Source organism: Leptinotarsa decemlineata, unplaced genomic scaffold, assembly GCF_025532065.1.
Source record: "Leptinotarsa decemlineata unplaced genomic scaffold, Ldec_3_MD MMD2_tig00026328_RagTag_RagTag, whole genome shotgun sequence".
Classification (NCBI taxonomy): domain Eukaryota; kingdom Metazoa; phylum Arthropoda; class Insecta; order Coleoptera; family Chrysomelidae; genus Leptinotarsa; species Leptinotarsa decemlineata.
Window position 1 is genome coordinate 28,895,441 of NW_027412688.1, and position 18,984 is coordinate 28,914,424.

Below are 18,984 nucleotides of genomic sequence, written 5' to 3' on the forward strand. Positions count from 1 at the left end.
TATATGGCACTTCCATGTCATATATTGTTTTTTCTAGGACAGAACATAAGCATACAGGGAAATCCTTAATGTGTTCTAAAAGCGGCGCCTGTGCGAAAATAGCGTTCACATTGGATTTGAATCGCTATAGATTAAATCCATTTGTAAAAACGTTCTTAGGAAGTTCACTCCACATAAACGTAGTTCTCCAAATATATATATATATATATATATATATATATATATATATATATATATATATATATATATATATATATATATATATATAGAAGAGAGACAAATCTCCAACCTTCCTTCGATGTTCCAGACTATCAAGGTTACAAGTGATGTTCGCGTCTCCAATCAGGTGTCCATTTTAACCCCCAACAACAACGAAGCAGAAAGTGGAATTGTCTGTCCTGACATTATTATATCTGGTTCAGAGACATTCATCTTTTTGGATGCCTGGGTTTTCGTGGCATTGAATTGAATCAGGTTACTTTCACCTCAATTCGAAATCACTTCTAGATCCTCATTAAGATATGCAACCTCTCGCTGCCGGTGAAGATGTGCATCCTCAGCCGATGTCCTGGAATCTAAATGGAATGACAAGTCAAGTGTGCTGTCGTCACCAAAGCAATATATTGGATTCTTGTTTTTTTTCAATAAGTCGTTGATATACGATAAAAATAGGGTTGGACACAATATGGATCCCTGAGGAACACCAGCGTTGATGGTGAAGGTATTCGAGAGATATCCATCCATATACTCATCTATATATATAAAAGAAAGTGGTGTTAGTCACATTATTTATAACTCAAGAACGGATGAACCGATTTGGCTGAAAATTGGTGGAGAGATAGCTTAGAACAAGGAGAGGGACATGAGACACTTTTTATCCCGTTCGACCGCATTTCCGTGAAGTCACCAAGAAATCACTAAAACGTTGTATAGCAAAAACGCATCTGACATGGAATAACAAAAAAAGGTAAATGACAGCTAAACGTAATTTTGTCAATGGTTAAGTATGGTAAAAAATTTAACAATTATAAAAATGACTTGGAATCATCATTAACAATGCCGCGACCAAGACGATCGAATCTTTCCCGACAAAGCCGTAATGCAAGAAGGATACGAAACATTGCGAATGAAGTGACTGAAGAAGCACAAGGAATTGCCCGTGAAGAGCGCCGCGTTAGTATTATAAAAAATTGTATTGCTGTTCGTGGGTCTCACTAAAACTCGAGAACGGCTGGACCGATTTGGCTAAATTTGGTTTTGAATTATTTGTGGAAGTCCAGGAAAGGTTTAAAAGGTGAGTAAATGTGAAAAAAAACAAAAGAACTCGAGAACGGCCGGACCAATTTTTATGAATTTTGTTTTATTTGGTTTGTCTTCATTGGGAATAGGATGATATAGAATAATAAGTATTGAAATATGATATTTCATCCATAAAAATAATAATGATAATAATAATAAATGAGCTCTAGAATAGCTGGACCAACTATTTTGATTTTTGTGTTTTTGGATTTGTTTTCTTCGGGAATGGGATAATGATTATTGAAATATGATATAATAATAATAATAATGACAGAACTCGAGAACGTCTGGACCAATTTTTATAATTTTTGTGTTTTCGGCTTTGTCTTCTTCGGGAATAGGATTATAAGCATTGAAAAATTAATATTTCATCAATAAAGCTGATAATAATAATAATAATGATAAAAAACTCGATAACTCAATACTTAATAATTTTGTATCAATTTTTAAATCCCAAGATTGCTAATTCTCAGAGTCTTTTTCAATTTCTCCGAGATGATTTCAAGTCTATGTAAATGTTCATATATCACGCTTGGAATAATCATGTCATACTCTCTCACTTAATATTCTTCTCGCGAATACATGTCTCTTTCGGCGATAGAATTAGTGTGAGTTGATTTCTATTCAGAATTTGGACCTGATACATATATTTCCGGAATAGTAAGAGAGTGGAGTATTTTCCTATTGCATTTAACATATCATTTGCATGAACAATGTTGATGTACCCGAAAGATTGATGTTGCTATAACACTTTTATTTAATTCGTGAATTTATTGGCCTATTATTTCCGTTTCTTTCGATGCATATGGAGTATCTGGCGCTGTGAACAGTTTTGAATTCTTTTCAAAGTGCTTTCTCTTAGCGAAATGTGAGAAAAAATGTATGGAAATAAAAAAAGAAATAAAAACTTCTTTTAATGTATTTAGAATTAATTGCATCAAATTACTGCTGTAAAGGAAGCGTTGTGTATAATATTTTTTATCATGACTAGTGGGAGGATTCAAATCAGGGTTTTATTTTGGATTGTTCTTGATTGACATGATTGATGACGTAGAAAATTTAGTGAAGATGTTTGCAAATAATTTGATTTTACCACGCATTCACGACTAACGACGTATTTCCACAATATTTGTTTACAATGTGATATTTCCTATGCTTTATACCATTTTAAAATTATTTTCATATAAATTAATATCATTATTATTGTTATTATTATTTCACTTGTTGCCCCCATCATAATATTGAACGGAGTCTTTCGAAACAGCCACAACATTTACCTTTTTTTAGTTTTTTGGCGATTTTGACCTTTTAGTTTTACATTTCATCTTGAAGGAGGGGGGAGAAGAGAGGAAAAACTCTATTCTCCAAATTGAAAAGTTTTTGAAAAATGTAATTTAAGTTGTATTGAGTTGAACCTTGGCAACTAAACATATGTACATATTGTGTGAAGGTTCAACGAGTGTCTAAGTTAGAAGAATCTTTTATAATTTTCGGGTATGCCTTGCCTTATTTGTGAAAATAACACATCCCAAACGACAAACACTCCTGGTAAAAACAACATGAGTATGAAACTTTACATTTATTCAAAGCTTACATTCAATCAATACATAATGTAAGGTTTCATACTCATGTTGTTTTTACCAAGAGTGTTTGTCGTTTGGGATTTGTTATTTTTACAAATAAGGCAAGTGAGAGGGATTACTAACCTCACTTTTAGTTCCTGATGAAGAGCCAATAAAGTCTCGAAAACTCGAACAGAAAAAAGAGTTCACTTATTTTACCATCCCCTTGTTGACTCCATACTCGAAAACTATAAAAGATTCCATATATACATATATACCTATATTTCTTTGTTCTTGAAAAAGTATGCCATTTTTACCTCTAGGTCGTACTTTTGAAGATATGAGAGCTGGAAGTTTGATTTTCTAGAACGTGCTAGATCAGTCCAAGATATTCGAGAGTATTTGATAGCAATCCACAACATTGCAGAACATTCCAGAATATGGAATGTTGCGGAGTATTCAAAAATAGTATAGAATGTTCGGAAAAATCCCGAAACATTCCAGGTTGATGTGGATTATTTCAGAACAGTATCGAAGTCTCTGGAATATTCTGGAATATTGGTGTATATGAAGCAAAAACTTATAATTTAAACTTTATTCTCTCATTCAAACTACCTTACAACCTCATTTTGACTCTCTAAGCAAAGCCGGGTAATCAGCTAATAACAAACAGAAGTATATTTATAAGGATAAAATTTAAATTTTCAAGGCAGATAAAAAGAAATATTTTTAGAAATATCAATATTAATGTGTTTGTCTTCAGGTAATTATTGAATGTTCCGCCATTTTGTAGTAGGTGAATATATTGACTTCATATTCTAGGGTTGTAAAGTATCCGTCAGGAGCTTCGAAATGATGTGTCACAAGGCCCCCCTTTCCATTCAATTTTTTTCCCCCAGATGGCGCCCAGTCGCCATTTCGAAAGTTTCACCTGTCAATTTCACTTCAAAATAAAGTATTCACGCATTAATTTCATTATCACAAATTTCAATTTCATGAGTTGACCCGTTCAAAAATTAAAAGGGGGGGACATTAAAGAAATGCACTGTATATTTGATGAGGCTGTCAAGAAACTTGACTAAATATATAGTTAAATGAAATTATTGGTGAACATTGGTAATTCTAAACATATTTTATATATCGGCAACCTTCTTGAAGTGAATTTTAAACATTTGATCAAAAATTCCATTGTTTCAGAAAGATAATGATGACGATGGAGTACCCAATCGCCCAGCACAAGTACGCCTACTCCACGGTGTCTTCGGAAACCCTGAGCGGAAGCTGCGGCAGCAGAAACAACCGAATCCGAACGATTCGGTTAAAGAGGCGAAACAGTGGCAATTCGCCTCTTTCCACCATCAACGGGAGACATGCCCCCGCTCTGGGATTCAGCCTTCGAGGTGGACACGAGCATGGAACGGGGTTTTTCATATCCCACGTGGAGCCTGGATCTGAGGCACATGCTCAAGGATTGAAGGTGCGTGATATTTTGGTAATAATTTCATAGTTGAAATGAACTTTTTTGAAAGCGTTTAGTCAAATTCTGAGATGTCTGGAGCATTGAGTCATTACAGTTATCATTATCATTATCAGAGTCATGAGTTATCATTAAGAATGTCCCAATTTTTGTCTATCAATTCACACTGTTGAGTACGGCGTACCTCAGGGAACCGTTTTGGGTCCGCTACTTTTTAACATCTACCTGAACGTTATTTTCTCACTGAATGTGGAAGGTGACATAATTAGTATCGCTGACGACACTGCAGTTATTTATCAATCGGAATCATGGAATTTTCTGAAACAAAAAGCAGAACAAAATTTCAAAACGATAATCATATGGTTCGAAAGTAAATTATTGAGTATAAATACATCCAAAACATTTTACATTATCTTCACTTCGTATGCCAATAATCTACCAGATTTCAAATCACTTTCAATAAAATACGATAACGTAGAACTTTCCGTTTCATCAGTACATGAATTGAAATACCTTGATATACATATTGACGCTAATCTAAAATGGGATGTACATATTGATTACTTAGTCAAAAAACTACAATTCGTTACATATAGATTAAAATATGCGAGACCATACCTACCAACAGTTCAGATGCGAATGCTATACTATACATTGTTCGAAAACCACCTCACATACGGAATAATTGCTTGGGTAGCAGCAAACACAACTTTTCTGAAACATCTAGAACAAGCACAAAAATCAGTATTGAAAACTATCCACCTCAAAAAAAAAACTTACCTGACCGACTCATTATATAAAGAAACATCAATTCTAGACATCAGACAACTCTACGTGCTTAAACTATAATAAGACAACATAATCATAGACATGAATTGAGAAAAATAAAACACCAATATGAAACTCGACACAAAAATAATTCATATGTTCCAAACTCAAGGAAAAACATCTTTCAAAGGTCTTACTCATACCTAGCTCCTCGATTATATAATCTTATCCCACAGCATATAAAAAATATCAGGAGTAACAATTCATTTAAGAATACTCAAAAACTGGGCCTTGTCTTGCCAAGGGTTCAGATACACCAGTACGTTGATATGAAAAATGTTTACAATCACAGTGACATGCACAGAAACTGATTCACATCTTCATACAAAAAGTTTGGAGATATAATTAAATCAATATGTCTAATACTTCTGAAACGTCTTGCCTTTTATTTATTCAGTTATAATATTTTATATTTTGATTTTAGAAATTGTATTCATTAGTACTCCAATTTCTGCAGAACCCACGCACAAGTGTATCCTTCTGTGTGATTTTTATATTTATTCGGAAATTGCCTCGTACAACTTGTGACATTGAAATATGTATATTTTCCAATAAATATTATTATTATTATTATTATTAACAGTAAATGTCAATAAATGTTTCTCAAATGATTCACATCAATAATTTCATCAGGGTAATTGTATGATTGCTAAATGAAAGGCATTTCCAAGAATAATCTATTCTTTAGCAAGAATTTAACAAAATTGAAGTCCATTTCATAATCCTCACTCTAGACATGTTCACTGATGTACTTTGCAATCACTTTTATTTGAGAGTATACGATCTTTCAATAATCTATCAGACTGATCTATATATTTATTGACATTGTAAGTATTAACAGTTTTAAATTTTTTTCCAAATGCCAATCCAAATCATCATCTCCTAGCTCTTTGATGATGACAGTAACCATTGTCGAAATATTGGAATTATAATTTTATGGGGCACTTGGGCTATCCCAAATAACTTTAAGACTTTGTTCTTAATTGATCAGCAAAGTCTATACTCCTCTCTCTCTCTCTCTCTCTCTCTCTCTCTTTCTCTCACACACATATATGATGATGAGTCATTACACAATTTTTCAAATTGTTTTTCTGAACTTTCATCAAACCGATTCATTCTGTTTCACTGAATTCTAGCAATGTTTGTGTTCAAGATTAGCTTGTTGTAATATAGTATGAAAAAAATACTTTTTCTGATTTCTACTGTTTTTTTTTTATAGTTACGACCGGTTTTGGTTTGTTAAACTATTGTCAAGTGCCGAAACCGGTGTTAACAAATGAAAAAGTTGGTAGAAATCAGAAAAAAGTTATTTTCTTTATCCTTTATTCAAAATGAGTTTTTACAAAATAAATAGGTCATCCATCGAACAAGTTAGCTTGCAGTTAGGTTAGTTCCAAAGTGAGTGGGTCTATTCGACCTTCCACCGCAATTCGCAAGGATTTGTTGTAGCTTACACCTATTCGTACTAGAACCAAATAAACCCGGCTTTTTAACGAAGCCGATTAGTTTGTATGGTGGATGGTCTTTCAGGTCAGATGGTAGGCTCTGCCCAACTCTGAATACCTGATTCGGTCCCCAGCAGGACAGGCACAAAGTATGTGCTCTGCTGTTCCATCATTTTCCAAACAGAGGCGATACACACTGTCTTCCGACAGTCCGTGTCTCGGAATATGATGATTCAAATGACAGTGACCTGTAAGAAGGCCTGTTAGACATCGTAGTTCATCCGTACTGTAGTCCAACAACTGTTTGGTATCAAGCTTCGAAAAGTGAATAAACGCCTTGGAGTGAGCCAATCCTGGAAGATTCTGCCAGAAGTCCAGGTGTTCAATATTTGTTTGGCAAAGCCTAAAGCGATGCCAATGACAGGTTCTTGTCCGATGAAGCTGCTTGCATCACCTTCCTTTGCAAGGGAGTCACCCAGCCTCATTGGCTACCAGGCAGTATGGCCAGGAATCCAGACCAGAAACAATCTGTTAAGTCTTCCTATCGAGGAGAGTCGTTTTCGGCAATTTGCTATAGTCTATCCCTTCCCAATTGGAACAGCAATGAAAATAAAAGTACAGTCATAAACTTTTCTTACCTGTGGCCCCTAGTCGCCCAGATAGTTAGTAAATGTGATATCAAATGTAGTTGAGGAGTAAAGGCTCGGCTAGCTGGACTGGCTGAATACTAATTTTTTGTCCGTTTCACAATATTTCTTTATCAGTGCCGTGTGTTCGTGGGGTTAGGTGAGGTAGTGAGTGGTTTTGCAAACCGATTTTTGAAAACGTTTTCTAGAGATCAATTATCCAAACCACCAAACTGATATTTCTTCACTCGACGCGCGTTTCGCTAACAAGGTTAGCATCTTCAAGAGAAGCAAATTGATACTGAAACTAAAGACAAGGGTTAGCTGTTAATATACCTAAAGTTTTTTGGTCCGATGTGGACTTTGTTTGTTAAATGATGATTATCCCAATTGATTTTTCGGTAAATAACTAGTGGAACCACTACCAACAATTGATTAAAAAGCGGACAAATTAATTTGCAGGTGGTGGTTTCGCTAGTTAATTACCGAAAAATCAATTAGGATAATCATCATTTAACAAACTAAGACCACATCGGACCAAAAAACTTTAGGTATATAAACAGCTAACCCTTGTCTTTGGATTCAGTATCAATTTGCTTCTCCTGAAGATGCTTACCTTGTTAGTGAAACGCGCGACGAGTGCAAAAATATCAGTTTGGTGTTAGGGTAATTGATCTATCGAAAAAGTTTTCAAGTTTTACACCAAAGGTTTCAATCTCATCGTTTGAACCGATTTTAGTGAAAATCTTAGTGTTTTTGGTTACTTTCATCAATATGGCTTTCTGGAGACCTTCTGAAACAAATGATAACATTACGTGTGAGGAATCTGTGTCAATCGACAGGGATCCGGAATTTGAAAATAAGGACTTACATGTTCAAATTCAGCGAGTACTTTTGAATATTCATGAATGCTTGAAGAAGGTAAACTGTCACACTTCACAGAATGTTATTGTGAATAGAATATGCGAGTTAACGAAACTATCTCGTTCGACAGTTCTTCCAGTCATTAAAATAGGGGATGTCATTGACCATGCAATGGAACGAAAACAAAGGAATAAAAAATTCGCAAACGTTGATGGTGCTACAAAAGATGTTATTCGGCGAACAATTTATGGTATATACCAAAAAAATGAAGTATCAACTTTGGAAATGATTTGGTATAAATTACTCGACTATCCCCATTACAATTACAAATCTTTAGAAACTCTACGAGGTGTCTTATTGTCTTGTGGTTTCAAATATAAAAAATTGAACAATCGGATTGTCATAATGGAATCGACACGCATTGTTCAACTCAGACAAGAATATTTGAGTCGAATGAAAAGCTACCGAGAATCCAGCAGACATATTCTACCTCGACGAAACTTGGTTTGACACCCATGATGTTGTCAAATATGGCTGGGTAGACGAAACCAAGTATTTTGCTTTGAACATACCTTCTTCAAGGAGAAAACGTGTTATAATTTTGCATGCCGGGAATGAAAGTGGTTTCATACCTAACGCTTTGCTTCTGCCGGCCAAAAATATAAAAGATTCGTCTGCTGACTACCACGAAGATATGACTGCGGCTTCATTCGAAACCTGGTTCAGGGAGCAGCTTCTCCTCCAAATTCGGTTATTGTTATGGATAACGCTTCGTATCATTCTCTGTTATTGACTACAATACCAAACAATAACACAAAAAAAGCAGATATTGTTGATTTCATGCGAAATCATGACATGGAAATACCCGAAAAGATTTCAACGAAAAAGGTATTACTGGCGACCATAAAAAAACGTAATTTCAAAAAAGAGTATATTATTGATTCGATGTGTGAAACACGTGGTTATATTCTCGTACGTTTGCCTCCATACTATTGTGTGTTCAATCCAATTGAAATGGTTTGGGCCACAATGAAAGGAAGCTTGCGGAAATGTAATCAGTCTTCGACTTTGAATGCTGTAGTGCTTGACAATATAAGGCGAGTGGTGAATGAAGTAGGTAATAGTGATGTGTGGAAGAACTGTGTGGCCCACGTTATGAAAGAAGAGAACAAATATTATGTGCAAAGTTCCGTAAATCCGATCGTTATTCAACCCGATGATGATTCCACCTCATCCTAATATAGCGAAGAAGAATTTTGATTTTTCTAGCAATTTTGTTGGCCTCTATTATTTTGCAAATATATGTTTGACGAGAATTCGGTGTGATTATGGGTGTTTTCATTGTATTTTAGAGTTTCCGACTCGGATCTCAACTACTTTAAATTTCGAAGTTTTTCATAATTACCCATGGTGGAAAAATTCAGTTGAGATAACTTTTTCATAGGGTGATCAGTTGCTATGATTGTAAGAATAAGTAACTGAAAAACGACCACTGAAAAATAATATGCCGACGCCTATGTCGAGGCGGGAATTCCTTCTCTGTGCTGTTCCAATTGGTATTGGAAATACTACACCAATTTAGTCGTTGCTCGGCAGGAGCCAAGAACTTCCAACTTGACTGTCCGAGAATATTTTTATTGAGGTTGGATTCTTCCAATCTCTCAATTCATTAGCGTAAATTTCCGTTTGAAATACAGTCGCCTAGGCAGGTTGATATCTCTGTCCTGGGTCTATGACTGATAACACCTGCACCAGAACGGGAAGCTGTTGTAGTAGTTTGTGAATGTATTCGACTGAATTGGGCTTGTCCCGTAAATGAATGAATTAGAAAATGTTTTTATAACTATATATAAAGTCTGAATATCTCCAACAAATAAAACTTATTCCAACTGTTTAAAAAAAAATCTTTTTAAAATCTGTTTTTCCGTTAACCATCTGTCGCACCCCTACGAACAACAACCCTCAGAAGTCGAAACTTGTTCGAGGTCTTACCTTTTAACGTGTGATTCCTAACATGGGACTGAATATGAGCACCGCCTTGCGACTAATTTTCCAAACGGAAGACGTTGCACAGGTGCTTGATGGTTTCAAATAGAGACGTCGAATCTTTCGACAGTTCACGTCCCTTCATATGGTGATTTAGATAACGTTGGTCATCCCTGCTAGTAACATCGAAGGATATATAGATAACTTTGAATGGGCCAATCCTCGGAGGTTAGGTTAGGTAACCGTGAAGAACTGTGGTTCGTGCAAAAAAGTTTGTTTCTTCAAAGCATTCAAAAAGAGGTACCTACATATCGATATAGCGTTTCATTTGAGATTCTGGGCTGTAGCCCACTGGTACCACCCCTTAGAGGGTGAATGAGTTGTAAATGTAAAAGTAGATTTCTTGGTACTTATATAATAGATAGATTAGATAGCACTTCATTTCAAATAGGTGTATACCCAATTATAGGAAATGTTAAAGAAAATATACTGAAAAAATAACATTCAATTCAATTAAATTCACATATTAATATTCAACTGTTAAATTACAACTGATAAGAACAATATAAATGAAATAATATAATTAGATTCAATTGACATATTATAAATGAATTTAATGTTGACACAAAATAATTGAAAATTATATAAAAAACTAGATTCAAACGACTATTGAAACACCAATCATATATCAGATCTAATTCATACTGTATGAATTTTGGACATATGTAATGGCCAAAATTTTGTACTGAAACCCTGTATAGAAGAAACCAGAATTTTTGTGTTCAGGGGCAAATTAGTCAATATTGATTTTTCATTTAGTTCGGAACGAATTTATTTGGACTTCAGACTTCTTGGAACTGCAGTTCTTAATAAACTTGTTATTGAAGAATTCTCAATTATGCAAATGTGATATTTTTTGTTTATTTCATAGGTTGGGGATCAAATTATCCGCATTAATGGGTTTACGATTGAGGACGCAATTCACAAGGAAGTTCTTCAATTGATTTCCAACCATCACCATCTAACCCTCAAAGTTAGAGGTAAGTTTACCACTATATTTCTAATAGGTATTTTGAAATTATTAAAATATATTCAATTCATTTGGAGTTGAGGTGCTCTGTGAGTAATTTTCAATCTCCGATTTTACAGTAATTGAAAAACTGTCAGCGGAAATAAATCACTTAGTTCGGTGTTTTCCGTTCAAGGTAATGAAGTTCTTTGATTAACATCATTTAAGGGTCAGAAAAACAATTAAGATCAACAAATGGATTTCATTAGTTTAATGAATAATTTAGTATTACGGTGTTCCAAGCAGAGGAACACCTGTAGTCGGATTCCAAAGCGGGAATGACTTTTTTGTAAAAGTGCAATATCCTGTTTCAATAGTGAAAAGTCACGTAAATGCTTGGACACAAAGCGAAAAACGATAAGAAAATTCCAGTAACGTTATATAACGAAATCACTGATTTTCTTAGCCTTCTATGATGATTTTGAAATATCAAATAAAATATTGAAGAGTGAAAAGGGGAGTTTTGAAGGGAACAATCATCTGAAAGATGTACAACGTACCGTTTCAAATTCAGTTGGTGAAGATTTCATATTGAATGCACGAAAAATTGGGAATAAATTGAAAACTTCGGATATCTTTATTAGGAAAATTCTAAATGACTTTTCATTATATTCCTTATAGGATGAAGAAAATACTTTTGTCTAATTTTCATCGGTTTCAGTTTGTTAGACCATTATCAAGCAACTGGTACATTTTTGTTTCTGATGTAGATATGTGTATGACATCCTCGTGAGTTTCTACAGCTCAACACTCTCTACGATAAGATAAAATTCACGATCGAAATGGAACAAAACAACATTAACTTCCTGGATCTCACTATTACAAAAATCTATAATAAATTATAGTTCAACACCTATAGGAAAAACACTTTTACGGACTGGACTGTACATAGAACATTTATAGTTCCATTATCAGAGAAGGATTTTCAAGAAGAAATGAAGCAGATAGCATGCAACAACTATATTTCCGCCAACTCAGTTGAAAAACTGATCTTCAATAAGAACCTAAAATTGATCAGCAACGAACTATACCTGAATCATGAAGAACCTAAAGAAGCTAAGAAATATGCTAGTATAAGCTATTCGAGAAAGCTCTTCGGAAACATAGAAAACTATTTTTCAAAACTCAATATAATTACATCATTCACCAACGAGAATAATTTAAGGAACATGCTTTTCAACGCAAAACTCAAAATAAGTGGAAAAAATCGGGCATATATAGACTAGAACGTGGTGACTGTTCAGCAGCTTATACTAGCCAGACAGACAGAAATTTCAACATAAGATACCGGGAGCATGTATTACCAGATGAAAAATCAGCTATAGTCAAACCTATAATGATTGAGAGTGAAGCGCGTTGTCATATCTAAATTTTACGTTACCAGTTTATAGCAGAATCAAAATATAGTAAGCAGTAGAGTTGTAGCTTGTGGCAAATTATAGATAATACACAATACTAGTACGATTAAAAGGTATTATTTATGACAAAAATCAGTAATGAGCTTGTAATGAGTAATACTTATACATTTCCTGATTACTGATCAGTTAAAATTCATTATTTTCTGTATAGTGTTAGATATTTATTACAACTAGTGGCAACGCTGTACGCAACGATATTTCTGTCTTTGTCACTTTACCGTAACTTCCATCTCATCGTTGCAGTCCTCACTAATGTACTTGCAGCCATGAGCGTATCATTGGTTTGTGAATTATACAGCGTGAATTGTACGATTTACAGTTAAGTTAGTCAGCAATCGACGTGTTGTGATAACAATTGGTGAAAATAATAGTGCTAATAAGTGTTTGAGCGTTACATAATTATATTTCTACACCGTTCTCAAACTACTCAAAAAATGGGAGACAAAGTCGGGCATTCCACGTCGAAAAAGGTAAAACGGTCGGAGTCTCGGTCAGTAATAGAAAAACAAATTGTACTGCGAGTATTTTACTGTCTTGAAAGAGATCATCAGCCACCAAAAGATGACTTTGTGCATATGTGCTGTAATTCTACGTGTGTACCTCCGAATAACCAACTGGGCATTTCTACATCATTAAGTTCCACAATTACAAAAGATAAATTAGTTGATATGTGCTCTGATTATACCGGTGTACCAAAATCATCGATTTACAAAATACTAAGAGAAGCAGAAATTTATGGGGACATACAAACGCCAAAAACTAGTAGTAGACGAAAAAAAATCACAGTTGATTTAGGAAACTTGTACACGAAATGAAATTTACCTACGGAAAAGTTGACAGGAAAAGCATTCTCATTGAACGTCAAGAAATAATAGCATGGAGAAGAAACTATCTAAGAAAAATTGACGAATTTCGGAAGCTCAAAAAAAATTGTACTTCATGGACGAGACATGGTTTAACCAAGGACATGAGGTCAAAAAAGTAGGGCAGGATGGTAATATAACAAGTGCACGACAAGCCTTTATTGAAGGTTTGTCAGTTGGGTTAAAACAGCCATCTGGAAAAGGTAGTCGTCTGATAGTTACGCATATAGGAAGCGACAGTGGATTTTTACCAAATGGTGAATTAATATTTAAATCTAAGAAAACAGGCGACTATCATGAAGAGATGAATGCGGAGGTGTTTGAAAAATGGTTTGAAGGAATCATTCAACTTGTGGAACCTGGGTCTGTCATCGTCATGGACAATGCCACATACCATAGTCGACATTTAGAACCATTACCGAAACAATCATGGAAAAAAGCAGCAATTCAAGAATGGTTAATTAATAAGAACATCCAATATAACAAAGATAGTTTAAAGGCAGAACTACTTCAGCTAACAAAATTACACACAGACAAATATAAAAAATTCGCAGTGGATGAAATGGCGTTAAGTCGTGGAATTACAGTTTTAAGGTTACCACCATACCACTGCGAATTAAACCCAATAGAATTAATCTGGGCGCAAGTAAAAGGATATGTGGCACGAGAAAACAGAACATTTAAATTAGTGGATGTGCAACATCACCTACAAGAAGCTATTCGAACTGTTTCTGCAGAAGACTGGAAGAAATGCATGCTGCACGTTTTAAAAGAAGAGCAAAAAGTGTGGGACGTAGACAACCGTATTGAACACAATATTGAACCAATCATAATTCACTTTGATGATAGCGGTAGCAACAGTGACGAATCTGAGGTTGAAGATTAGACGAAAATTTGTACATTTACATTTATATTATATTCTATTATCAAAAATTTGTAATTTGTATTTTCCAGTACCCCTGACGATGCTCGAAAGCTTGACAATAGTTATAAAGAGTTCACTTATCAATTGCTGCAACCCAATAATGAAAAAAAGTTATATATATATATATATATATATATATATATATATATATTGTGTTTTTTATTAATATTGTTAATTTATTTGGTACCTACTATGATTACCACGATTATTACTCCGTTTTTATAAGGCCCACCTAATGACTACAACGATTAGGTAAATTACGATATTGCAAAGTTTTAATGAAATAAATAAAAAATGTGTATGAATATTTTAACTAATTGTACTAAGAATTTTTCTTTCATTCTTAACCCTCTCAAAAATTAATAAGCACGCCCCCGATTGGCTGTCAACTGGGCTTACTTCTACTCTCAATCATTATTGGTTTTAGTATATATATGGTCATCTACAAGAAACAAACCACACAATGAATAAAGAAAACATGAAAACATACGTGCAACAAAGGAAGGGTGATGAATTTGTTGGAAGCATAAATAAATTGTATGAAAACCCCACATTCAAAACCTTCAATGATCAACTAGAACTATACAGCTCTTCCCCTTTGAGTTTGTGAATTTTGACAACTAGTTTAGGATCCACTGGTAGCTGGAGAAGATAATTAGTCATTGTTGTAATATTGTTATTTTTGTAATATTGTTATTTTAAGAACTTATTTCGACAAAATTTATTAGTTACTTCAGAATGGTCTAATAAACCGAAAAAGGTCGTAATAAATAATGAATTAAGTAGAAATTAGACGAAGTATTTTCTTTGTCCTATATTCAATATGAATTTCTACAAAATAAATAGGTTATCAATCGAACAACAAGTTATATTTCTTTAATATCCCTCTCAGGTTCTATTCCTTTGTGAATTTACAATACGGATGAGGGCGAACGAAAATCTTTTAGTTGATATAGAAATGCCAATCACCTTTGAAGCCTATATAGTCTTCCAGGAAGCAACACTTCATTGTGAGGTTTTCACTGAACACTTTACAAAACCGCAACACGTGTTCCACTATACAATAGCTTTCTTAGCCTACTAACTGAATTCTACCTGATTACTGTTTTACATAATTCAATAATTTGATTTAATCATTTCACAACGAATAACTATAAACCAATTGGGCATTGAAACAATAGGGGATTAATTTTATGAACTCATCCTGTCATACCTGGAAATTACCTGCATTAAAGTATCCATCAAATACTAATTTCCATTTTAGATTTTAAATCTATTGACATCCAGGCATTCCAAAAAATCGAGTTTCAAACCTCTCTCTTGCAAATGTAGCACGTCATAGTCTTAATTGAAGTCATACATTCATATCCCTCTGCCGGAAGATCGTTTGCAAATATGCAATTGGTCTTCTCATTCAAGGAACTACTTTCATTGCCTCTCATTCTTCTGGAAAATGTTCTCCTCGTTTGAAAAATATTGAGCTCTGGGCAAGAATCACCAGTCAACTTATATATCCCTGATCACAATTATCATATTTCGATATGACCAATTGTAAAAACAGGCTTAAGCGGAGCAAATTGCAGGCTGACCCTGAAAGTCAGAGTATTCTGGGAATATCCTCCGACTCAATGCCTCCAACTGCTTCATATAGTCTTATTTCCGGGTAGAGAGAATGGGATCCTCCGGGAGAAGGAATAATTGTGAGCGGATAACCGTTATTTTACAGGCGGACTATAAACACCTTCAGGTTCTGGTGCAAGTATATTCAGTCGTGGATACAGACATCAGCCTGCCTAGGAACTCATGTGACCGTGTTTCAACTGCAAATTTACGCTATGAATTTGTGTTTTGAGAAATAGGTAGAAACCAATTCCATAATTGAGCCAATAAAAATATTAAGCGAAGAGGGCCTAGTAGCTCTCAATTTTCACCGAGCAGAATCCAAGTAGAAAGTGAACTGCCAAAAAACTCTTGTCAATAGGAAGAATCCGCAAATTGTCTCCGTCTGGATTTCTGGAGACACCAACCTGGAACGTAATAACGAAGCTGATACTTCTTCACAAAGGAGTGTGTTGCAAGCAGCTTCTTCGAACCAGAACCTCTGATTGGCATCTCGTTAGGCTTTTGACGCACTGTTTGGAACCTTTGGTGTAGTAATATTTCTTAGGCTCCATCAAAGAAACACTGAATACCTGAACTACAAGAGGAGTTCCAGACTTCTGGAAAAGACTAGTCCATTCTAAGGTATTTATACATCTTCTGAAGGATGTTACCAAACAATTGTTGAAATGCAGCAGGAATGAACTACTTTGAATAACAGGCCCTCCTCTGAATCATCATGAATCATCATATACTTGGAATTTCGAAAGACAGTGCGTGTCGTGAAAAATGAGGTGATAGCAGAGCACATAATTTGTGTCTCTTCGCTGCGGATTATATCAGGTTGTTAGAGTTTGGTACAATTTTAGTCTTGCTCTGAAAGATCACTCATCTTATGAGTTATCTGGCTTTTTCAGAAAGCGGGACTCATTTGGTTGAGTTTGAATAAGTGTGACTCATAATGAAACCTACCGGGTTGCAAGGGAGGATCGAATAGACCAACCCATATTGGATCTAACCTAAACAAAGATTTGATGGAAGACGGTCCCATTTCAGTAAAAAAGTACCTGTAATTTATGCACTATGGCTATGCAGCCAACCTTTATTGACTTCCTGAGTTTACTTTGAACACTAGGAGTTATTCTCATGCTTATAAATTTCGATGGATTCTGTGTATAACCTAACGTAAAATTTGGCTATTGTTGTTGAAGGTTGAGTGTTCTCCAAACCTCATCATTTGGCGAGTGTCCTGATGCACACAAGTGCAGAGAAAAAAACATCATAAATAGACAAAATATCCTTTCTACAATGAAGCGTTCTTGAACAATTCCTGTTTTTTGTGGTCGCCTTGAAATTTTTTTTTAATATAGTCTCCTGAAAACCATTTTGTTGGTGAACCTTGTAAATGATGGTAGAAAAACGATTCCTGAACAACCAATATTTCTCTTGTTTAGTGGACTACGAACGGTCACTATTATTGCGCTATAATTGGGTTTGTGTAAAATGGTTGTGTACGAGTATAGACAGTACTGGATGGTTTGCAGTATTTCGAATGAAAACAAATGTCTTTAGACATTTTGGAAATTATGTACCATCTGTTGGCAATATTATTCCGTATCCTGTTAGTCGGTACCAACAAGTGATAGGTAACGCATCGAGATGGCGAATGAAAAATAATTGAATGAAAAAAGTCCACTATGGAAATAATTGAATTTCACAGTTAACTTCCGGCTCTGTGGATGGTGTGAATCAAACATTATACTAACATTACATAACGTGAGTGATTTGACGTGCTGACTGTGGAATATTGCAAAAACATCTTTGCGGATGAGCTTCCGGAAAAAGCTCGAGCTTTTTCGTCATGCTGAAAAGAGTGGTGTAGACGCGAAAGATATCTAATCTTCGCTATGGTGCTAACAGCGTAACTCAACATATCATATTGAAATATTGAAGGGGACTGGTTGTATATTGTGGAGAATACTGTACATTTGTCCAAAATATTACATTATTGTCAATATCGTCTACGTAGACAATAATATTGAACATCTATGAGCAGCCGTCAAAATATGCAATGAATATTGCAAGAATATAGATCATCTAGGGTCCGTTTTCATATATGTACCTACCTTTTCGTGGTTAATTCCAAATATTTAATTTTTCAATTATTCGAGAAAATCTGAACGGTTTGAACACATAAATTTCATCAGTTCGTACTTCCATTGTCTAATATAATATAAATTGATTTGAAATCCCTGAAAAAAAAATAAAAAAAAAGTGAAAATAACAATTTTATCAAACAAAAAACTAAAATTACAAAGAATTAACATACAAGCAACAACCAAAAAATAAAGAAATTAATGAAAGCTGGAAACTAAAAAATAAAAAAATACTATTAACAAAAAATGAAAAATAAAAATAAATGATTTCAAACCAAGTTACGTCACGACGTTTCAATTGTTAGTATCCACAATCGTCTTTGGGTGATAACTGGACTTATTCCTCCGATATCTGACTATTTATAGGTTATTCGAGTGCTTTCTCCTATCCCCTCTTCCCTCTTCCTGCTTCATTGATTTTAGTGGGTGATGACCGTTTGGCGGAAGTTGGTCGTTTTTTGCTTGATTAGAGGTTTCCATATGTTACGTATCTCTACGCTATCTTGACTGAATGCGTTGTTGGACAACATATTCGCGGCTTTAGGAGAAAATTCAAAGAAGCCGATATGTTGTCCAACAACGCATTTAGTCAAGCTAGCGTAGAGATACGTAACATATGGAAACCTCTAATCAAGCGAAAAACGACCAATAGGATCAGGCCTTTCAATTTTTTTTAATTTTTTGTTCTGAACTTTGATTGAATTCTTTGTTAACATATATGTCTTGAAATTTATTGATGCGGTATGTCCATGCCAGGTTTTTTCTGAATAGGTTCTTAAGATATATGATGGAATTAGCCGATACTTGAGGAAAATCTATAACTAACGTGTTCAAAAAATACTTTATTGCGAGAATTTCACTAAATCA

The 18,984-nt window shown here is 34.6% G+C and overlaps 1 protein-coding gene across 2 annotated transcripts in view; it reads left to right on the plus strand.

Moving 5' to 3' along the window:
• LOC111501998 (uncharacterized) overlaps positions 1 to 18,984 on the plus strand; it is a 118,441-nt gene that overhangs the window by 28,716 nt on the left and 70,741 nt on the right. Inside the window, exons 2-3 of one of the 2 annotated variants that reach the window (XM_023155939.2) lie at positions 4,059 to 4,338; positions 11,019 to 11,127. In XM_023155939.2, the coding sequence (XP_023011707.2) occupies positions 4,066 to 4,338; positions 11,019 to 11,127 (382 nt within the window). In that variant the 5' untranslated portion in view covers positions 4,059 to 4,065. The remainder of the gene's footprint in view (positions 1 to 4,058; positions 4,339 to 11,018; positions 11,128 to 18,984) is intronic. The other variant, XM_023155940.2, reaches the window with a different exon arrangement.